A 24,637-nucleotide genomic window follows, 5' to 3' on the forward strand; every position below is an offset into this window, starting at 1 on the left:
TGTCCTGGTGCCAGGTGACACCCTGACCCCTGGTCCTGTCTGTCCTAGCTGCCAGGTGACACCCTGACCCCTGGTCCTGTCTGTCCTGGTGCCAGGTGACACCCTGACCCCTGGTCCTGTCTGTCCTAGCTGCCAGGTGACACCCTGACCCCTGGTCCTGTCTGTCCTAGCTGCCAGGTGACACCCTGACCCCTGGTCCTGTCTGTCCTGGTGCCAGGTGACACCCTGACCCCTGGTCCTGTCTGTCCTGGTGCCAGGTGACACCCTGACCCCTGGTCCTGTCTGTCCTGGTGCCAGGTGACACCCTGACCCCTGGTCCTGTCTGTCCTGGTGCCAGGTGACACCCTGACCCCTGGTCCTGTCTGTCCTGGTGCCAGGTGACACCCTGACCCCTGGTCCTGTCTGTCCTGGTGCCAGGTGACACCCTGACCCCTGGTCCTGTCTGTCCTAGCTGCCAGGTGACACCCTGACCCCTGGTCCTGTCTGTCCTGGTGCCAGGTGACACCCTGACCCCTGGTCCTGTCTGTCCTGGTGCCAGGTGACACCCTGACCCCTGGTCCTGTCTGTCCTGGTGCCAGGTGACACCCTGACCCCTGGTCCTGTCTGTCCTGGTGCCAGGTGACACCCTGACCCCTGGTCCTGTCTGTCCTGGTGCCAGGTGACACCCTGACCCCTGGTCCTGTCTGTCCTGGTGCCAGGTGACACCCTGACCCCGGGTCCTGTCTGTCCTAGTGCCAGGTGACACCCTGACCCCTGGTCCTGTCTGTCCTGGTGCCAGGTAGTCGGGGAAATCTACGACGTAGAGCGTCCACGAGCACCTGGGAAGGTGTGCCCAGGTGGGGCGGGGCGAGCCAGCGCGGTTAGTGGTGTCCTGCGCAGACGTTCTGTCTAGTGTGGGTAAGAGGTGATAGGTTAGGTTAGGGTAAAGATGTACATGAACAAAGAGCATCCGTAAGTAAGTGTACAGGTGGTGTAGCACGCATGCTGGTGGTTCACCTCAGAGGGTGGCAGGTGACCGTCTTCCACAGAAGGACTGGCACAAAGGGTGCAGCTAGTCTTCTCGCTCGCAGGGTGGGATTACCTGGCCTACGAGATAGGGTGCAGTATCTATTAGGTTAGGTTTGGTTTGTCGAGAAGGGTATCATAGGGTATGGGGTGTGTCACGTGCATGGTGTTGTGCGCAGCCATGTGGTATGTCTCTCATTTGCCTTAAGAGACGATGTAGATGAGTGTGTGAGGAGTGTAAGATAGATAGATAGATAGCTAGAATAATGTATGGACGTGTGGAAGGGATACTCACATATGCAGGATAGCTGGGTCCCCTCACCAACTCCTTCCACACACACACACACACACACACACACACACACACACACACACACACACAGAGAGAGAGAGAGAGAGAGAGAGAGAGAGAGAGAGAGAGAGAGAGAGAGAGAGAGAGAGAGAGAGAGAGAGAGAGAGAGAGAGAGAGAGAGAGAGAGAGAGAGGGAGGGAGAGGGAGAGGGAGAGGGAGAGGGAGAGGGAGAGGGAGAGGGAGAGGGAGAGGGAGAGAGGGAGAGGGAGAGGGAGAGGGAGAGGGAGAGGGAGAGGGAGAGGGAGAGGGAGAGAGAGAGAGAGAGGGAGAGGGAGAGGGAGAGGGAGAGGGAGAGGGAGAGGGAGAGGGAGAGGGAGGGAGAGAGAGAGAGAGAGAGAGAGAGAGAGAGAGAGGGAGAGGGAGAGGGAGAGGGAGAGGGAGAGAGAGAGAGAGAGAGAGAGAGAGAGAGAGAGAGAGAGAGAGAGAGAGAGAGAGAGAGAGAGAGAGAGAGAGAGAGAGAGAGAGAGAGAGAGAGAGAGGGAGGGAGGGAGGGGGAGGGGGGGGGAGATGGATGGCACTGGTGCTATGGAGCATCGAAAACATTTAAGGCTCGGCTAAGGGCGTCATAACAATTTATTCTGATGCATTGAGAACCACAGAGGCTGTCCACAAACCCTCACGCAGCCTTGGAGAGTTAAAAAAAAACCCGCACATTATCTAGGGAGTCGGCTGTCACGGTGTTCCCCGGCAGTAGGAGAAAACGCAGAAGCCCCCCCCCCCCTCCCCCATTGCTACCTCATTACCAGAGAATAGGAGGGTAGTGAGCTGTTTGGGCTAATGCCCTCACTCCTATCCCGGTTAGACTGTTCCCTATGAGATTACGGGTAGGCCTTTCCCACTGTTGAAGGTAGTTTTGTAAATAGGAGATCAAAGCCAGAAGCCTCCCCATTACAACCGTCCTAACTGAAGTGTTAGGATGGTTGGAGATGAACAGAAGTGTTTGGGGGGTGATGGGCTTGCTCGTACCCCCTCCACCACCACCACTAGGCGAGTTTCGGGTAGTGGGTTACATGTTTATGTTGTTGTTGATGACCGTAACATAAAATAAGCATACTGAGGAGTGATATGTGTTGCACCTCGATCTCATAGATTAAGTATTAAGGTGTATGTACAGTACTATCACCAAACAGATGAGGCCTCACCCCTTCACCCATGCACCGACATCTTCGGGAGCAGTAGTAACCATAAACACTTAAGACGTATGATGTGGATAGGGCATAATTTTTCCTGATGCATTGAAAACCATCACCAAAGTCTCTTGAGAGTTAAAAAAATTAACGCACATTATGAGGAAGGAGAGCTGGCCGAAGAGGAGGACGACGAGTGAGAGCTCTGTCGTTGTGTGTACTCAACCGCATCATCGTCAGCAGCAGCAGGTTGAGGCCTCCCAACACCCTCCACACGTGGGGTCAGGCGTTGTGACCTCTGTAATCAGAGGGTGTGAGAATACTGACAGTTTGGCCCTTCTGTTAGTTTGATCTGCTGTTACTGCTCATAGTACTTCATCATTACGTCAGAGGACAACGGGACACCCTTATCTTAAGGGGCCCAGTGACTGTGCACTAAAATTTCTCAAACACACTAAACTTTTTTGGTGCATAATCTTCATGGTAAATGCTCCAACTTTTCCTAATGGATCGACATCATACCAAGAACAGAAAAAGTTATAAAACAAATCACAATTTCAAATTCGGTATAAAAATATTAAAATGTCATCTATTGGTATTTTATTCATTATTATATGCCTTAGAGTTGCATATAACGTTCATGATCCTCTAGAGAAAATTTTGTTTTAGAGTATAGTTTACTGTAAAACATTTTTTTAATGTAGCCATCCAAATATGTGCAAAATTTAGACGCAAAAAAATTATAACTCGAAATGTTATGGTTTTATGACTAAACGAACCAGAGGAAACCTTAGAATTAAGAACTTTTCACATAATACTGTATGTTAAAATCGTGAGAATCTGCCAGAAACTGAATTTTTTATGGTGTCTCAAAGTTTAAAATTCTGTTCATACAGAAAAATGAAAAAGTTCTCGACAATGTATATAGTACTTCGAATTTATGAAATATTTTTAAGTTTTAATTAAGATTGCTTAGCATTCGAACTCGAATATGTGAAAGTTGTCGGTCAATGTGTGTTGAAATGAAGTCAAGAAAAAATAACCCCCCAAAGACACAAAATATAGGGATGGGTTAGGGATAACAAACATATATTGCGGTAACTTTATTGGCCATATATAAGTGGTAAGGCCCTCATCTGGTCCTTATTCATCAGTACAATCTGAAGAAACAAAGAGAATAGAGTTTGAAATCTGTAAATAAATCGGCCTCCCAAAAATAAGAGTCACAACTTCTGCCACCTGTGGCTGATTAACATGTTGACCAATTTCGTTCCAACTTCACCTGCTTAGTGGCGGATATGCCTTCTCCAAGATGTACAAGTCACATCAAAATCCGTATAGAAACAAAGGAGATAAAAAAAAAAGAAGTGGTTGTCAGCTTTTTGTACAAAGGACATAAGAAATATTGTCATTGAGCAATGTATTTATATGATATATATAATAAACTACAGCATAATAACAAACTCATTATTATGTGGGAAATCTGGTCGTCCAGGTGGCACCAGCTGCACATCTACTTTGTAGACCCTCCTTATTACTACGTCTTTGTGCGTTGGACAGGTGCTTGCATCTCTTTATCCTGGATTTATAGTAAATAGGTGTTATCGTTATTATCACTCGTCACGCACGCAGTTATTTCTAAAAAAAATCGTAAAAAATCAATTTTTTAACACATTGTGATGAAATTTTCATTACGCTGATGCCAAATAATGGGAGATTTTGTTTTAAATTGTTCACTCTATTTCATATTGGTAAAAATACTCTTCAGTCACCGAGCCCCTTAATATCTTCATTCCGGTCACTGAACTAGTCTCACCCAGGAGGGTAGATTGTCTGTTTTCCCTAAAAGGTTAAGGTAATGGGCTATATCCCCATGACAATTATTTTGGTGTCAAAGGGACAACACATAGACGGGACCTGTCAGCCAGCAAGTCACCGCAACATCCGGCATCGGTGGGTCACCATCTCATACGAACCACAAAGTCATTATGACAAGGTGTGTGATAGGACACCTTTTAGTTTAGAGTTCTTATCTTCAAATAAATCAAATCAAATAATATTGAGACTCGGTCAATCAAACAGCAAGAATGTGTTGAGCAAATGCTTGTTAGAGAGCCCTTCCCCTCAGCCTCTGGATGCTTAATCCGGTTAATTGCATATCTCGTCCATACAAAAAGAGATCAGTATTTCTTGTCTTGTTAGAGACAAAGATGTTCAAGTATTTTTTCCTTCACTATCAATGCAGAGTTTTAATCTTATACACTCTTTATCATTTAAGTAAGCTAGCCTTCAATAATTAGTATAAAGGTGAAATAATGTCAGCATCTCAGTATTGCTGTGAGGGTGACTATACGAGTTCAAGTGTATGTTCGCCACACACAAGTGTGTTTATTACAGGTAAAAACTTGTAATAAACACAGCTAAAAACATTGAAACATTTCTTTGTACAATAAGATTTTTTAAAAATGTAAAGCATGTCTTCAATAATGAGTGTGTGTACAAAAGGAATGAGGATAATAATATCAATATCTAATATATATATATATATATATATATATATATATATATATATATATATATATATATATATATATATATATATATAATAATGTTGTTGATATTGTGTTTATTAAATGTTAGACAAAATGCAGCAACAGCGCACATATCTCAAGGCAGCCGCCTCTCAACTATTACTAACTACTACTATTTTTTCACACACACACACACACACACACACACACACACACACACACACACACACACACACACACACACACACACACACACACAGTGTGTGTACTCACCTAGTTGTGCTTGCAGGGATTGAGCTTTGGCTCTTTGTTCCTGCCTCACAACCGTCAATCAACTGGTGTACAGATTCCTGAGCCTACTGGGCTCTATCATATCTACATTTGAAACTGTGTATGGAGTCAGCCTCCACCACATCACTGCCTAATGCATTCCTTCTGTTAACTACTCTGACATTGAACAAATTCTTTCTAATGTCTCTGTGGCTCATTTGGGTACCAAGTTTCCAGCTGTGTCCCCTTGTTCGTGTCCATCCCGTGCTGAAGAGTTTGTCTTTGTCCACCCTGTCAATTCCCCTGAGAATTTTGTAAGTGGTTATCATGTCTCCCCTTACTCTAATGTTTTCCAAGGACGTGAGGTTCAGTTCCTTTAGCCTTTCCTCATAGATTATACTTCTCAGTTCCGGGACGAATCTGGTGGCATATCGTTGAATCTTCTCTAACTTTGTCTTTTATTAGCTAAGTATGGACTCCAGGCAGGAGCTGCATATTCCAAAATTGGTCTGACATAAGTGGTATACAGGGTCCTGAACAATTCCTTACACAAGTTTCTAAAGGCAGTTCTTATGTTGGTCAACCTAGCATATGTCGCTGATGATATCCTTTTGATGTGGGCCTCTGGGGACAGGTTCGGTGTGATATCAACCCCCAGATCTTTCTCTCTATTTGACTCTTGCAGGATTTCACCTCCCAGATGGTACCTTGTGTTCAGCCTTCTGCTCCTTTCGCCTAAGTTCATTACCTTACACTTTCCTGAGTTGAACTTTAGAAGCCATGTTCTAGACCATTCCTCCAGTTCGTCCTGTATTTTCTGTCTATCTTCATTTGTCTTGATTTTTCTCATATTTTTTTTTTTTTGCATTACTGGCAATTATTGAGAGAAATGAGTCTATAACCTCTGAAAGACAATTTACATATATTAGAAACAGGATGGGTCCAAGCACAGAGCCCTGTGGGACTCCGCTGGTGACATCTCGCGTTCTGATGTCTCCCCCCCCCTCACAGTTGTTATTCGTTGTTTCATGTTGCATAGATACTCCCTTATCCACTGGCGCACCTTACCTTTTACTCCTGCCTGTTGCTCCAACTTTGCAACAGCCTTTTATGGGATACTATGTCAAAGGCTTTCTGACAGTCCAAGAAAATGCAGTCTGCCCATCCTTTTCATTCTTGCCGAATTTGTGTTGCTTGGTCATAGAATTATATTAAACCTTTGAGGCACGATTCACCATCTCTGAACCCATGCTGGTGGAATGTTACAAAGCTATTTCCCTCCAGATGTTCTACAAGCCTTTTCCTCACGATCTTCTCCATCCCCTTGCATGGTATACAAGTTAGGAAAACTGGCCGGTAGTTCAGTGCCTCTTGCCTGTCACCCTTCTTGTATATTGGGACTACATTAGCCGTCTTCCAGCTTTCCGGTGGGGTCTCCTATTTCCAGTGACTTGTTATACACCATAGGGAGTGGCACACTTAGTGCTTCTGCACCTTCTTTTAGTATCCACGGTGAGTCTGTCCAGCACTTCCACAAATATATCATTTATATTTGCCAACATTCAGGGTATAAAATCAGGCAAATCTAACAAAGTGCACTTCATAGACGGCCTCCTACATGAGGCAAATGCAGTTTTTGCAGCCCTAACGGAAACTCACGCCAAGGACTACCATGATGGTGAAATATGGATTTCGGAGTACAATCTTTTCAGATGTGACAGGAAACACAGGCTACAGGGGGGGGTCAGCCTCTACATCAAAGACACACTCATCTGTACTGAGCTGCTAAACACCACAAATGATATGGTGGAAGTGCTGATAATCAAAATAGAGATCTTAAATGTAGTTATTGTCCTTGTATATGAGTCACCGGAGGCAAGTCATCAGCAGTTTAAAGACCAACTAATGAAAATAGAACACTGCTTGGAAAACCTCACAAATCCAACCCCGAACATCATTCTGCTTTGGGACTTTAACCTACGGCACCTGAAATGGAAGACCATAGCTAATACAGTTATATCAGAAAGAATACCAGGGAGTAGCCTAAATGTCAGACACCAGCAAATGACCTGCTACGGATGTGCGACAGGTTTGCCTTAAACCAGCAAATAGTAGAACCAACTAGGAAGGAGAACACGCTGGACCTCATTTTCACCAATAATGATGAATTGATCAGGGACATAATGATTACAAATTCCTGTTACTCAGATCACAACTTAATTGAAGTTCTGACAAGAGTGGGGAATAGACCTTCAAAATCAGTCCAGATTCCTGGTGGAGGAGATTTCAGCAAATTCAACTTCAATAATAAACAGATAAACTGGGAGCAAATAAACCAGGACTTCACAGAAATAAGCTGTGAAGAACAGCTAGAAAATGCAAACCTGATCCAGTGCCTGGAAAAAATAAGCTCAGTAGCACTAGAAATATGTTCAAACTGCATACCCCTAAGAAAAAAAAAAGAGGGAGAGATGCAGATTGGAATGGGAACGTCGGTCCCTCTTTAGGCGAAGAAAACGAATCGCGGAACAACTTGAGAGTCGCACCTTATCTCAAGAACGGCGAAGGTTAGGTGGAGAAATTGAAACAATTGAACTAAAGCTACAAGAATCATACAAAACCCAGGAGAGGCAAAAAGAGCAAAAGGCAATCAGTGAAATAGAGAAATCCAAAATATTTTTTTCTCCTTTGCAAAATCAAGATCAAAAACCACATCTAGTACCGGGCCCCTGCGAAAGGGTGATGGAACGAGATTCAACGATGACAACAAAGACATGAGCGAGATACTGAGGAAGCAGTACGACTCTGTTTTTAGCGAGCCACTAAGCACACTAAAGATTTATAACCCAAATGAATTTTTCATTTACATGATACCAAAATCGAATCATATCAGACGTCACTCAATCCCCCACTAGATTTTGAAGAAGCCATAAACAGTATGCCTATGCACTCTGCACCAGGCCCTGATTTTTGGAACTCCATTTGGAATTTTATTTATCAAGAACTGTAACAAAATCACTATCGTAGACCCTTCACATTCTGTGGAGACAAAGCCTAGATACTGGCGTTATCCCTGACATACTAAAAACAGCAGAGATAGCACAACTCCATAAAGGAGGAAATAAGGCAGAGGCAAAAAATTACAGACCGATAGCACTAACATCACACATCATAAAAATCTTCGAGAGAGTGCTAAGAAGTAAGATCACAAAATACATGGAATCACAGCATCTCCATAACCCCGGACAACATGGTTTCAGAACAGGGCGCTCTTGCCCGTCGCAGTTGCTGGACCACTATGATATGGCATTAGATGCCACGGAAGACAAACAAAACGCTGATGTAATTTACACAGATTTCGCAAAAGCCTTCGGCAAATGTGACCATGGTGTTATTGCACATAAAATGCGTTCAAAAGGAATTACCGGAAAAAATAGGCAGATGGATCTACAATTTCCTGACCAACAGAACCCAATGTGTAATAGTCAATAAAATAAAATCCGGTCCATCAACCGTGAAGAGCTCAGTCCCCCAGGGTACTGTGCTTGCTCCAGTACTTTTTCTCATCCTCATATCGAACATATACAAGGACACAATCTATAGTACTGTATCATCCTTTGCAGGTGAAACTATGATTTTTATGAGAGTAGACAACACAGTGGACACGGCAAACCTCCAATTAGACGTAAATCAGGTCTTTCTATGGGCTACAGAAAATACTTCGGTGTTTTAATGGTATGGTATTAATACCATAATATGGTATTTAACGAAGATAAGTTCCAGCTTATGCGCTACGAAAAAAAAATTCAAATGGAAACCACATACAAAACTCAGTTAAATCAAAATTCATAGAACGAAAAGGCAATGTAAAAAAAAAAAATTTGGGTGTACTCATGTCGGAAGACCTTACCTTTAAAGAACACAATAAAGTTGCCGTCACAACTGCAAGAAAAATAACAGGTTGGATAACAAGAACCTTTCACACTAGAGATGCTATACCGATGATGATACTTTCCAAAACGTTAGTGCTCTCTAGAGTGGAATACTGCTGCACAATGACAGCCCCTTTCAAAGTTGGAGAAATTGCTGACCTAGAGAGCGTGCAGAGGTCCTTTACTGCTAGAATCCACTCAGTAAGACATCTAAATTACTGGGACCGACTAAAGAGCTTAAATTTGAATTCTCTTGATCGCAAGCAGGAGAGATACATAATAATTTATACGTAAAAATATTAGAGGGGCTGGTTCCAAACCTGCACACAGACATAACATCACATGAGACCAGAAGACATGGCAGGATGTGCAGAATACCCCCGTTGAAAAGCAGAGGTGAAACAGGTACTCAGAGAGAACTCTATCAACATCAGAGGCCCGAGACTGTTCAACATGCTTCCTCTACACATAAGAGGCATAACCGGCCGACCTCTAACAGTGTTCAAGAGAGAACTGGATAAGCACCTCCAAAGGATACCTGATCAACCAGCCTGTGATTCGTACGTCAGGCTGCGAGCAGCCGCGTCAAACACCCTGGTTGACCAGTCCAGCAACCAGGAGGCCTGGTCTACGACCGGGCCGCGGGGACGCTAAGCCCCGGAAGCACCTCAAGGTAACCTCAAGGTAAGGTGGTGATCATGTCCCCCCTAACTCTTCTATCTCCCAGTGCCGTGAGGTTTAATTTCCGTAGTCTCTCCTCGAAGCTCATACCCCTCAGATCGGGTACTAGTTTGGTGGCAAACCTTTGTGAGTGTGAGTGTACTCACCTAGTAATGCTTGCGGGGGTTGAGCTCTGGCTCTTTGTGAGAGTGAGTGTGTGTGTGTGGGGGGGGGGGGGCAGAGTCATGGTACAGCCTTACAGTCGTCCAGACGCCCCGCCCTCACTACCCGCTCAATATATTGCTGCCCCTTCTTACTGCTGCTGTTCCTCTGTGCTGCTGCCCCTTCTTACTGCTCCTGTTCCTCTGTGCTGCTGCCCCTTCTTACTGCTCCTGTTCCTCTGTGCTGCTGCCCCTTCTTACTGCTGCTGTTCCTCTGTGCTGCTGCCCCTTCTTACTGCTGCTGTTCCTCTGTGCTGCTGCTCCTTCTTACTGCTGCTGTTCCTCTGTGCTGCTGCCCCTTCTTACTGCTGCTGTTCCTCTGTGCTGCTGCTGCTTCTTACTGCTCCTGTTCCTCTGTGCTGCTGCCCCTTCTTACTGCTGCTGTTCCTCTGTGCTGCTGCCCCTTCTTACTGCTGCTGTTCCTCTGTGCTGCTGCTGCTTCTTACTGCTCCTGTTCCTCTGTGCTGCTGCCCCTTCTTACTGCTGGTGTTCCTCTGTGCTGCTGCTCCTTCTTACTGCTGCTGTTCCTCTGTGCTGCTGCCCCTTCTTACTGCTGCTGTTCCTCTGTGCTGCTGCTCCTTCTTACTGCTCCTGTTCCTCTGTGCTGCTGCCCCTTCTTACTGCTGCTGTTCCTCTGTGCTGCTGCTCCTTCTTACTGCTGCTGTTCCTCTGTGCTGCTGCCCCTTCTTACTGCTGCTGTTCCTCTGTGCTGCTGCTCCTTCTTACTGCTCCTGTTCCTCTGTGCTGCTGCCCCTTCTTACTGCTGGTGTTCCTCTGTGCTGCTGCCCCTTCTTATTGCTGCTGTTCCTCTGTGCTGCTGCCCCTTCTTACTGCTGCTGTTCCTCTGTGCTGCTGCTCCTTCTTACTGCTCCTGTTCCTCTGTGCTGCTGCCCCTTCTTACTGCTGCTGTTCCTCTGTGCTGCTGCTGCTGCTCCTGTTCCTCAGTGCTGCTGCCCTCTGCTACTGCTGCCCTCTGATACTGCTGCTGTTCCTCTGAACTGCTGCCCTCTGCTACTGCTCCTGTTCCTCCGTGGTGCTGCCCTCTTGTACTGCTTATGTTCCTCCGTGGTACTGCCCTCTGCTACTGCTTCTGTTTCTCTGCTACTGCTGCTGTTCCTCTGTGATGCTGCCCTCTGCTACTGCTCTTGTTGCTGGGTGCTGCTGCCCTCTACTAGTGCTGCTGATGCTGGGTACTGCTGCCCTCTACTAGTGCTCCTGTTGCTGGGTACTGCTGCCCTCTACTAGTGCTCCTGTTGCTGGGTACTGCTGCCCTCTACTGGTGCTCCTGTTGCTGGGTACTGTTGCCCTCTACTAGTGCTCCTGTTGCTGGGTACTGCTGCCCTCTACTAGTGCTCCTGTTGCTGGGTACTGCTGCACTCTACTAGTGCTCCTGTTGCTGGGTACTGCTGCCCTCTACTAGTGCTCCTGTTGCTGGGTACTGCTGCCCTCTACTAGTGCTCCTGTTGCTGGGTACTGCTGCCCTCTACTAGTGCTCCTGTTGCTGGGTACTGCTGCCCTCTACTAGTGCTCCTGTTGCTGGGTACTGCTGCCCTCTACTAGTGCTCCTGTTGCTGGGTACTGCTGCCCTCTACTAGTGCTCCTGTTGCTGGGTACTGCTGCCCTCTACTAGTGCTACTGTTGCTGGGTACTGCTGCCCTCTAATAGTGCTCCTGTTGCTGGGTACTGCTGCCCTCTACTGGTGCTCCTGTTGCTGGGTACTGCTGCCCTCTACTAGTGCTCCTGTTGCTGGGTACTGCTGCCCTCTACTAGTGCTCCTGTTGCTGGGTACTGCTGCCCTCTACTAGTGCTCCTGTTGCTGGGTACTGCTGCCCTCTACTAGTGCTCCTGTTGCTGGGTACTGCTGCCCTCTACTAGTGCTCCTGTTGCTGGGTACTGCTGCCCTCTACTAGTGCTCCTGTTGCTGGGTACTGCTGCCCTCTACTAGTGCTCCTGTTGCTGGGTACTGCTGCCCTCTACTAGTGCTACTGTTGCTGGGTACTGCTGCCCTCTAATAGTGCTCCTGTTGCTGGGTACTGCTGCCCTCTACTGGTGCTCCTGTTGCTGGGTACTGCTGCCCTCTACTAGTGCTCCTGTTGCTGGGTACTGCTGCCCTCTACTAGTGCTCCTGTTGCTGGGTACTGCTGCCCTCTACTAGTGCTCCTGTTGCTGGGTACTGCTGCCCTCTACTAGTGCTCCTGTTGCTGGGTACTGCTGCCCTCTACTGGTGCTCCTGTTGCTGGGTACTGCTGCCCTCTACTAGTGCTCCTGTTGCTGGGTACTGCTGCCCTCTACTAGTGCTCCTGTTGCTGGGTACTGCTGCCCTCTACTAGTGCTCCTGTTGCTGGGTACTGCTGCCCTCTACTAGTGCTGCTGTTGCTGGGTACTGCTGCCCTCCACTACCTACACAATGTACAAACAGACAAGGTACCTACTGGATCTGTCACAATGATAGACAGATGTGGGAAAACATCACCAAACTAATGAATAACATTCCTGAAGTACAATTCACACAAAAACTACCAGAAATATATGCAGAGTACATAAAGACTGCAACGAACTCTGAGCACAACCCAGGGACTGAGAATTTAGAGAGCCAAAGTAGCAATGTAGGACATAGTGTCGAGGTACACAAAATTGAAGGCAATATTGTAGAGCAAACTGGTGATATGAATAAGGAGGGAAATAATGAGACGGACAAGAACACAAATGAGAAAGACGAAAGCAACAAGGTGAAAGATAAGGGCAATACCGAGAATGAATGCAGAAACGAGAAAGTTGGAACAAAAATCACAGAGGTAGCCAAGTCGTGCACGGGTACAAACAATAAGAATACAATCACAGATGAAAATATTTGCAGGTATTATGCAAAAGGACAGTGTAGATATGGGCCCAGAGGCACGGAATGCTCATTCATGCACCCACGGAAATGCCGAAACTGGTTAGGGAAAGGCAGATGTCGTTTTGATAGAGTGTAGATATTTTCACCCTAAGCTATGCAAACTCTCAGTTAATGAGAGGAAATGCTACGATCTTCATTGCCCCGATTTCCACGTCAGAGGTACACAGCGCTATATAAGAGAGAAGTCCAATATAATAGCCCTGAAATTTTTTTAGAGGCAGGTACTAACAGAGGGAGAAACAGACAGGCAGAAACGTGGCAAGAGTGCGGATGGAGAAGGGGAAATCCCCAAGACTGGACTACGGTTCGTCATCAAGCCCACACATACCACACCCCCCAACTACACAGAGACTACCACACTCCCCAACTACACAGAGACTACCACACCCCCCAACTACACAGAGACTACCACACTCCCCAACTACACAGAGACTACCACACCCCCCAACTACACAGAGACTACCACACTCCCCAACTACACAGAGACTACCACACCCCCCAACTACACAGAGACTACCACACTCCCCAACTACACAGAGACTACCACACCCCCCAACTACACAGAGACTACCACACCCCCCAACTACACAGAGACTACCACACCCCCCAACTACACAGAGACTACCACACCCCCCAACTACACAGAGACTACCACACCCCCCAACTACACAGAGACTACCACACCCCCCAACTACACAGAGACTACCACACTCCCCAACTACACAGAGACTACCACACCCCCCAACTACACAGAGACTACCACACTCCCCAACTACACAGAGACTACCACACCCCCCAACTACACAGAGACTACCACACTCCCCAGTATCACTTCCAAAACTGGACAAACCATTGCCACAACAACACACCCTGGGTCAGGGTAGAGAGGAGGGAGAACTACCAAAACCTTCCAGAAGTGACACACAATATGGACAATCATTCATATTTGCAAACATTCAAGATTTAAAGCCAAAGTCAAGAAATAAAGTTAAGTTCATAAATGACCTCCTAATAGTCAAACTCAATATTTGGGGCATTCACGGAAACTCATACTAAAGATTACATGGATGGTGAAATCTGGATTCCAAATTATAATTTATATAGATGTGATAGAAAAACTAGGTCAAATGGAGGAGTAGGTCTGTATATTAAAGAAGACCTGGTATGCACAGAGCTACTAAACTCAACCAATGAGGTGGTAGAGGTACTTGGAATTAAGGTAGAAAAACTAAACCTAATTAATATTCTAATATATAAACCGCCAGATACAACGGTTGAGGAATTCACAGAACAGATGCACAAAATAGAGAACATCCTAGATAACCTAGCAAACCCAGCTCCAGATATTATCTTCCTTGGCGATCTCTATTTACCAAGTCTAAGATGGAGAATGGTAAGCACAAATATAGCAGGGAATGACCCGGGAAATAACCAACCACAGGTCAGAGAACTTTTGAGATTCTGTGACAAATTCTCGCTCAATCAACAGATTACAGAACCAACTAGGAACGAAAACACACTAGACTTGTTATTCACAAACAATGATGAACTAATCAGAGACATCACAATCTCAGATACTTCATACTCAGATCATGAGCTTGGTAGTAGGTAGTAGTAGGATAACGGTAGTAGGTCTAAGAGACCCAACAAGCCAGAAGGAGTATTCAATCAATTCAATTTCAACAATAAGAGGATCAACTGGGAAAAAATAAATGTAGACCTTGCAACCATTCAATGGGAGACGGTCCTAAGCGACAAAACTCCCACACAGGGAATAGCTCAACTGACAGCTGAAGCTTACAAGGTCTGCTTGAAGCACGTGCCTGTGAGGAGGGGCAGAAAGAGGACCACTCTAGAAAGAGAACGCAGACGACTGTACAGGAGAAGTAAAAAATAACGGAAATGCTTAGGCAGACACAACTATCACAAGCAAGGAAAATAAACCTAAGCAGGGAGATCGAAGAAATAGAACAAACGTTGAAGCGATTATATGAGTCTGAGGAAATGGAATTGGAACAGAAAGCTATACAAGAGACAAAGAAAAATCCAAAATATTTTTTCACATATGCAAAATCAAAATCAAAAACCTCGACCAGCACTGAATCATTAATTACAACTGATGGTACGTACACAGAGGACAACAAAGAGATTAGTGAAATTCTAAGAAGCCAGTATGAGGCTATGTTTAGCACACCAATAAACAACATGAAAGTTGATGACCCAGACAGCTTCTTTATGAATAACAATCAAACTGCAGATAATATAACGGATATTAACACGAACTCGTAAGACTTTGAACGAGAAATTGACAATATGCCCATGCACTCAGCTCCTGGGCCTGACTCATGGAATTCAATATTCACAAAGAAAAGTAAAGTACCCAATAGCGTGAGCACTCAACATAATATGGAGAAAGAGCCTGGATACAGGGGAAATACCAGCTGCACTTAAATCTGCAGATACAGCTCCTCTACACAAGGGGGGAGTAAAGCCTTGGCAAAAAATTATAGACTAGTTGCACTAACATCACACATAATAAAAGTGTTTTGAAAGAGTGATTAGGAATCAAATTTCTAGTTTTATGGAAAATAATGAGTTACACAATCCAGGAAAACATGGATTTAGAGCGGGCAGATCCTGTCTGTCACAGTTACTCAACCACTATGACAAAATCACAGAATCTCTAGAAGAAAAGCAAAATGCAGATGTATACACAGACTTTGCAAAGGCGTTCGACAAATGCGATAATGGAGTGATAGCACACAAAATGAGGTCAAAGGGAATAAATGGTAAAGTAGGACACTGGATACTCAATTTCCTGTCGAACAGAACACAAAGAGTAACAGTCAATCAAATAAAATCGAGTCCAAGTGCAGTTAAAAGCTCTGTACCTCAAGGTACAGTCCTTGCACCGCTACTGTTCCTTATTCTCATATCAAATAAAGATAAAATTACAAGTCACAGCTTCGTGTCTGCAGATGACACAAAAATCACAGATTTTTGTATGGTTTTCATATGCGTTCACTTTCCATATGTGTGCATACATTGTACACAGTGTTATGCCAGTCACATAACATGACATGGCAAGTTGCAGAGTATACCTGGTTGATGGGGTTCTGGGAGTTCTTCTGCTCCCCAAGCCCGGCTTGACTTTTGAGAGTTTGGTCCACTAAGCTGTTGCTTGCAGCGGCCCGGAAGCCCACATATCCACCACAGCCCGGTTGGTCCGGCCCTCCTTGGAGTAAGTGATCTAGTTTTCTCTTGAAGATGTCCACGGTTGTTCCGGTAACATTTCTAATGCTCGCTGGGAGGACGTTGAACAACCGCGGACCTCTGATGTTTATACAGGGTTCTCTGATTGTGCCTATGGCACCCCTGCTCTTCACTGGTTCTATACTGCATTTTCTTTCATATCGTTCACTCCAGTATATTGTTATTTTACTGTGCAGATTTGGTACATGGCCCTCCAGTATCTTCTACATGTATATTATTTGATATCTCTCTTGTCTTCTTTCTAGTGAGTACATTTGGAGAGCTTTGAGACGATCTCTATATTTTAGGTGCTTTATTGCGTCTATGCGTGCCGTATATGTTCTCTGTATTCCCTCTATTTCAGCAATCTCTCCTGCTCTGAAGGGGAAAGTGAGTACTGAGCAGTACTTAAGACGTGACAGCACAAGTGATTTGAAGAGTACAAACATTGTGATGGGATCTCTGGATTTAAAAGTTCGCGTAATCCATCCGATCATTTTTCTGACTGACGCAATATTTGCTTTGTTATACTCCCTAAACGTTAGGTCGTCAGACATCATTATTCCCAAATCCTTTACATGTTGCTTTCCTAATATTGGCAAATTTGATTGCGTTTTGTACCCTGTATTATGTTTAAGGTCCTCATTTTTACCGTACTTGAGTACCTGGAATTTATCACTGTTAAACATCATGTTATTTTCTGTTGCCCAGTCGAAAACTTTATTAATACAGTGTATATGCTGGAAGTTTTTCAATGTCTTCCGCCGAGGTAATTTTCATGCTGATTTTTTTGTCATTTGCAAAGGATGATACGAAGCTGTGACTTGTATTTTTGTCTATATCTGATATAAGAATAAGGAAAAGCAGTGAAGCAAGGACTGTACCCTGAGGTACAGAGCTTTTAACTGCACTTGGACTTTATTTTATATGATTGACTGTTACTCTTTGTGTCCTGTTTGACAGAAAACACAGATCCAGCGTCCTACTTTACCGGTTATTCCCATTGACCTCATCTTGTGTGTTATCGAATGCCTTTGCGAAGTCCGTGTATACCCCATCAGCATTGTGTTTTTCTTCTAATGCCTCAGTGACTTTGTCGTAATGGTCAAGTAGCTGTGAGAGGCACGATCTTCTTGCTCGAAATCCATGTTTGCCTGGGTTGTGAAGGTCATTGGTCTCCATGAAACTGGTGACCTGATACTCTCTCAAATACTTTTATAAATAAATGTACTAACGTGGGACGTTAGTACAACTGGTCTATAATTCTTTGCCAATGCTTTGCTCCCTCCCTTGTGTAGAGGGGCTATGTCTGCTACTTTAAGTGAATCTGGTATCTCCCCTGTGTCCAAGTTCTTCCTCCACACTATATTGAGTGCTGTGCTACCGGCACTTTGCATTAAATTATAAATATTGAATTCCATGAATCTGGACCTGGGGCTGAGTGCATGGGCATGTTTTCAATTTCTCTTTCAAAATCTAGTACGCTTGTGTTGATATCAATTATATTTACAGGGGTTTGGATATCATGCACAAAGAAATTGTCTGGATCTTCCACTTTCTTTTTGTTTATTGGAGTGGTAAACATGTCCTCATACTGCTTTTTTAGGATTTCATTAATTTCTTTGTCATCCTCCGTGTATGAACCTTCATTCATATGAATAGGTCCAATACTGGCAGTGGTTTTTGCTTTTCATTTCGCATATGTGAAGAAGTGTTTTGGATTTTTCTTTATTTCCTGAATTGCATTCTGTTCTAACTGCCTTTCTTCAGTCTGATGTGAGTGTTTCTATTTCCGCTTGATTTCTTCAATCTCAATATTTAAATTATTCCTTCTTTGACGGGAAAGTCGTGTTTGCTTAAATATTTTCGCTATTTTTTTCCTTCTTTTATAGTGTTATCTGTGTTCTCTTTCTATGTTGGACCTCTTTCTTGCTTTCCTCAAAGGAACATAATTCAGACAGACTTGATACACTTCCGAAGTCAGTTTTTCTATTCCTTCTGTAGGACTTTTATTATCTAGAACAGTTCCCCATGGAATGTTTGTAAGTTCCCTGTTTATTTTCTCCCAGTCTAGCCTTTTATTGTTAAAATTTAATTTACTGAATAGCCCCTCTCGCTTGATCATTGTTTTAGGTCTATTCTGAGTACTGATGGTCGTTTGCACCTCAATGAGCTTGTGATCTGAGTATGTGGTAATCTGAGATCGTAATTTCCATGAATATGTCTTCTTTGTTTGTTAAGACCAGATCTAGAATATTTTCATTTCTTGTTGGCTCTGATATCTGTTGGTTGAGTGAAAATTTGTCACAGAATCTAAGCAGTTCTCAGAGTTCTCTCTCAGTGAACAGAGAACAACAACAACAGGTAGAGAGAGTACCTGTTGCACCTCTGCTTTTCAATGGGCGTATTCTGCACATCCTGCCATGCCTTCTGGTCTCATGTGGTGTTATTTCTGTGTGCAGGTTTGGGACCAGCCCCTCTGCTATTTTCCATGTGTAAATTATTATGTATCTCTCCCGCCTGCGCTCAAGAGAATACAGATTTACGCTCTTTAGTCGGTCCCAATAGTTTAAATGCTTTACTGAGTGGATTCTAGCAGTAAAGGATCTCTGCACGCTCTCCAGGTCAGCAATTTCTCCAGCTTTGAAAGAGGCTGTCATTGTGCAGCAGTACTCCACTCTAGAGAGCACTAGCGTCTTGAAAAGTGTCATCATCGGTATAGCATCTCTAGTGTGAAAGGTTCTTGTTATCCAACCTATCATTTTTCTTGCAGTTGTGGCGGCTACTTTATTGTGTTCTTTAAAGGTAAGGTCTTCCGACATGAGTACACCCAGATCCTTTACATTGCCTTTTCGTTCTATGTTATGATTTGCCTGAGTTTTGAACGTGGTTTCCGTTTTTATATTTTCCTTTTTTCCATAGCGCATGAGCTGGAACTTATCTTCGTTAAACACCATATTATTTTCTGTAGCCCATAGAAAGACCTGATTTACATCTGATTGGAGGTTTGCCGTGTCCTCTATGTTGTCTACTCTCATAAAAATCCTAGTGTCACCTGCAAAGGATGATACAGTGCTATAGGTTGTGTCCTTCTCTATGTCCGATATGAAGATGAGAAAAAATACTGGAGCAAGCACAGTACCCTGGGGGACTGAGCTCTTTAAGGTTGATGGAACGGATTTGATTTTGTTGACTATTACACATTAGGGTTCTATTAGTCAAGAAATTGTAGATCCATCTGCCTATTTTTTCGGTAATTCCTTTTGAATGCATTTTATGTGCAATAACACCATGGTCACATTTGTCGAAGCCTTTTGCAAAATCTATGTAAATTACATCAGCGTTTTGTGTGTCTTCCATGACATCTAGTGCCATATCATAGTGGTCCAGCAACTGCGACGGGCAAGAGCGCCCTGTTCTGAAACCATGTTGACCGGGGTTATGGAGATGCTGTGATTCCATGTATTTTGTGATCTTACTTCTTAGCACTCTCTCAAAGATTTTTATGATGTGTGATGTTAGTGCTATCAGTCTGTAATTTTTTGCCTCTGCCTTATTTCCTCCTTTATGGAGTGGTGCTATCTCTGCTGTTTTTAGTATATCAGGGACACCAGTATCTAGGCTTTGTCTCCAAAGAATGTGAAGCGCCTGCGATAGTGTTTTTTTTTTTTTTACAGTTCTTGATGAATATAGAGTTCCAAGAATCAGGGCCTGGTGCAGAGTGCATACTGTCTATGGCTTCTTCAAAATCCAGTGGGGATAGTGTGACATCTGATATATGATTTGATGATGGTACCATATCCATGAAAAATTCATATGGGTTATCAATCTTCAATGTGTTAATTAGTGGCTCGCTGAAAACAAAGTCGTACTGATTCCTCAGTATTTCTCTCATTTCTTTGTTGTCGTCGGTGAAAGTTCCATCTCCCTTTCGCAGGGGCCCGATACTGGATGTGGTTTTTTATCTTGATTTTGCATAGGAGAAAAAATATTTTGGATTTCTCTCTATTTCACTAATGGCCTTTTGCTCTCATTGCCTCTCCAGGGTTTTGTATGACTCCTGTTGCTTTAATTCAATTGTTTCTATTTCTATACCTTCTTCATTGTTCTTGAGATAAGGTGCGACTCTCAAGTTGTTTCGCGATTCGTTTTCTTCGCCTTAAGAGGGAACGACGTTCCCATTCCAATCTGCATCTCTTCGGCTTTTTTCTTAGAGGTATGCGGTTTGAACATATTTCTAGTGCTTCTGAGCATATTTTTTTCCAGGCACTGATTCAGGTTTGCATTTTCTAGCTGTTCATCCCAACTTATTTCTGTGAAGGCTTGGTTTGTTTGCTCCCAGTTTATCTGTTTATTATTAAAGTTGAATTTGCTGAAATCTCCTCCATCGTGAACCAGGACTGGTTTTGAAGGTCTATTCCCCATGCTTGTCAAAACTTCAATTAAGTTGTGATCTGAGTAACAGGTATTTGTAATCATTATGTTCCTGATCAATTCATCATTATTAGTGAAAATGAGGTCCAGCGTGTTCTCCTTCCTAGTTGGTTCTACCATTTGCTGGTTTAAGGTAAATCTGTCGCACTTCCGTAGCAGGTCATTTGCATGTGACTGTTCATTTAGGCTTCTTCCCAGAATTCTCTCTGATACAACTGTATCAGCTATGATCTTCCATTTCAGGTGCCGTAGGTTGAAGTCCCCAAGCAGGATGATGTTTGAGGCTGGAGTTGTGTGGTTTTCCAAGCAGTGTTCTATTGTCATTAGTTGGTCTTCAAACTGCTGATGACTTGCCTCCGGTGACTTATATACAAGGACAATAACTACATTTAAGATCTTTATTTTGATTATCAGCACTTCCACCATATCATTTGAGGTGTTTAGCAGCTCAGTACAGAAGAGTGTGTCCTTGATGTAGAGGCTGACCCCACCCGACTTGCAATTTCCGACTTGTAATTGTATTCACTTTCTCTATTACTAATTCCTAGATACATATTCCCCTATTACCTGATTGATACCTGGTTGATGTGGTTCTGGGAGTTCTTCTACTCCCCAAGCCCGTCCCGAGGTCAGGCTTGACTTGTGAGAATTTAGTCCACCAGGCTGTTGCTTGGAGCAGCCTGCAGGCTCTCATATCAATCACAGCCCGGTGGGTCCGGAACTTCTTTTAGAAAACAGTCTAGTTTTCTCTTGAAGATGTCCACGGTTGTTCCGGCAATATTTCTTATGCTTGCTGGGAGGATGTTGAACAACCGCGGACCTCTGATGTTTATACAGTGTTCTCTGATTGTGCCTATGGCACCCCTGCTCTTCACTGGTTCTATTCTGCATTTTCTTCTATATCGTTCACTCCAGTACGTTGTTATTTTACTGTGTAGATTCGGGACCTGGCCCTCCAGTATTTTCCTTGTGTATCTTATTGGTATCTCTCTCGTCTCCTTTCTAGTGAGTACATTTGGAGACCTTTGAGACGACCCCAATTATTTAGGTGCTTTATCGCGTCTACGAGTGCCGTATATGTTCTCTGTTTTTCCCTATATCAGCAATCTCTCCTGCTCTGAAGGGGGAAGTGAGTACTGAGCAGGGACAACACAAGTGATTTGAAGAGTACAACCATTGTGATGGGATTTGAAGGTTCTCGTAATCCATCCTATCATTTTTCTGGCTGACGCAATATTTGCTTGGTTATGCTCCCTAAACGTTAATTCATCGGATATTATTATTCCCAGATCCTTTACATGCTGTTTTCCTACTATGGGCAAATTCGATTGTGTTTTATACCTTGTATTATGTTTCAGATCCTCATTTTTGCTGTACCCGAGTACCTGGAATTTATCACTGTTAAACATCATGTTATTTTTTGCTGCACAATCGAAAACTTTGTTGACATCTGCTTGTAATTTTTCAATGTCAACAGCAGAGGTAATTTTCATGCTGATTTTTGTGTCATGTGCAAAGGACGACACGAAGCTGTGACGTGTATTTTTGTCTATATCTGATATGAGAAGAAGGAACAGCAGTGGTGCAAGGACTGTACTTTGAGGTACGGAGCTTTTAACTGCGCTTGGACTATTTTATTTGAATGACTGTTACTCTTTGTGTTCAGTTCGACAGGAAATTGAGTTTCCAGCATCCTAATATACCAGTTATTCCCATTAACCTCATTTTGTGTGCTATCATTCCATGGTCACATTTGTCGAATGCCTTTGCGAAATCTTTGTATACAACATCGGCATTCTGTTTTTCTTCTAATGCCTCAGTGATTTTGTCGTAATGGTCAAGTATCTGTGAGAGGCATGATCTTCCCTCTCTAAATTCACGTTGGCCTAGATTGTGGAGGTCATTGGTTTCCAATTACACAATTACACAATTACACTTGTTGGAAACACACTAGTAAGCTCACACGCACGGTTAGGTTATCTTGACGTTATCTTGAGATGATTTCGGGGCTTTTTAGTGTCCCCACACTAAATCCCATGTACCCACACGGTGGGTACATGGGACGTGGGCCTACACTCGGGATGGCCCACATTTATTCACAACGAACTTATTTTGTGAATAATTTGTTCACTAGATATTAGGGTAAGTTATCTTAATTTTTACAATTAACACAATTGTTTACAAAAAGAGTTTAGTACTGTGGACAACTATGATTTCTTGATGTTTCAATAAGGAGGGATGCAATTTTTTGTTTTTGTTTTTAAACGTCTTGGGAGCTTTTGCCCCGACTCCTGGCACCACGAGGGCAGGCAGGCAGGCGGTGGACTTGTTGACTACACTCGAATTTCACTGTTATTTCCTTAAAACACAAAAGTCGGATGGCAATCACTATGGTATATTGCTTAATATGTTGGGACGCTCTTTATGAGATATCTGACTGTGTTTAGTTCCTGTATCACTGGAATATCCCGAGATATATATTGTTTGTCGCGGAGCTCGTGCTCGCGTGGCCCTTCCCCTCTCACACCCCAAAACCGACTCAACAGGAGTACTTTTACAACCCACAGTATACACTATGGGTTGTAAAGGATTTTGTACCGAGAGGTATACCTCGTTTCTTGGTGTATTCCCTGAGTTTACTGTTGTCATGCGTAATAATGAGGAGTAAAGTTTACCTGTTGGGTCGTCAGTAAAGTTTATTGATTGGGTCTTCAGTAAAGTTTACCTGTTGGGTTTTCGGTAAAGTTTACCAGTTGGGTCTTCGGTAAAGTTTACCTGTTGGGTCTTCAGTAAAGTTTACCTGCTGGGTCTTCAGTAAAGTTTACCTGTTGGGTCTTCAGTAAAGTTTACCTGTTGGGTCTTCAGTAAAGTTTACCTGTTGGGTCTTCAGTAAAGTTTACCTGTTGGGTCCTCAATAAAGTTCACCTGTTGGGTCTTCAGTAAAGTTTACCTGTTGGGTCCTCAGTAAAGTTTACCGGTTGGGTCCTCAGTAAAGTTTACCTGTTGGGTCATCAGTAAAGTTTACCTGTTGGGTCCTCAGTAAAGTTTACCTGCTGGGTCTTCAGTAAAGTTTACCTGCTGGGTCTTCAGTAAAGTTTACCTGTTGGGTCTTCGGTAAAGTTTACCTGTTGGGTCTTCTGTAAAGTTTACCTGTTGGGTCTTCGATAAAGTTTACCTGTTGGGTCTTCTGTAAAGTTTACCTGTTGGGTCTTCGGTAAAGTTTACCTGTTGGGTCTTCGGCAAAGTTTACCTGTTGGGTCTTCAGTAAAGTTTACCTGTTGGGTCCTCAGTAAAGTTTACCTGTTAGGTCCTCAGTAAAGTTTACCTGTTGGGTCCTCAGTAAAGTTTACCTGTTGGGCCCTCAGTAAAGTTTACCTGTTGGGTCTTCAGTAAAGTTTACTTGTTGGGTCGTCAGTAAAGTTTACTTGTTGGGTCGTCAGTAAAGTTTACTTGTTGGGTCGTCAGAAAAGTTTACCTGTTGGGTCTTCAATAAAGTTTACCTGTTGGGTCCTCAGTAAAGTTTACCTGTTGGGTCTTCAATAAAGTTTACCTGTTGGGTCGTCAGTAAAGTTTACCTGTTGGGTAGTCAGTAAAGTGTTGTGGTGACCTTAACAAGCCTACAGAAGGTGGTAGTAACTAACCTAAACACCAAGCTAAACACTATTTCCATATTAGTATTATCTATCTCCAGATACCATGAGGAACATGTCATTCATTGCCAGACCTTCCTCAACCTGTCTAGAGATTAGATATGAGGATAAGTGGGCCTGCGGGTCGCTCCAAGCAACACCCTGTTGAACCAAGTTATTACAAGCCAAGCCTGGCCTCAGGCCGGCCTCGGGGAGTAGAAGAACCCCAAGAAGCCTCTCCAGGTATGTTTCAAGTATGCTCCTTATGTGTTAGTTTAAAATTATATTCTCATGAAATAAAAACAATATATTATATATTACTAGT

The 24,637-nt window shown here is 43.8% G+C and overlaps 2 protein-coding genes across 4 annotated transcripts in view; one reads left to right on the top strand and one right to left on the bottom strand.

The window, feature by feature from the left end:
- Positions 1–15,286, top strand: part of LOC138367135 (paternally-expressed gene 3 protein-like) — a 39,199-nt gene extending 23,913 nt beyond the window's left edge. Inside the window, exons 3-4 of the mRNA XM_069328539.1 lie at positions 12,622–12,827; positions 15,017–15,286. Coding sequence (XP_069184640.1) covers positions 12,622–12,827; positions 15,017–15,286 — 476 coding nt within the window. The remainder of the gene's footprint in view (positions 1–12,621; positions 12,828–15,016) is intronic.
- The window catches only part of LOC123760820 (uncharacterized), a 948,105-nt gene that overhangs the window by 817,496 nt on the left and 105,972 nt on the right, over positions 1–24,637 (bottom strand). The gene's annotated exons all lie outside the window — the stretch shown is intronic.

Source organism: Procambarus clarkii, chromosome 21 (genome assembly GCF_040958095.1).
Source record: "Procambarus clarkii isolate CNS0578487 chromosome 21, FALCON_Pclarkii_2.0, whole genome shotgun sequence".
Classification (NCBI taxonomy): domain Eukaryota; kingdom Metazoa; phylum Arthropoda; class Malacostraca; order Decapoda; family Cambaridae; genus Procambarus; species Procambarus clarkii.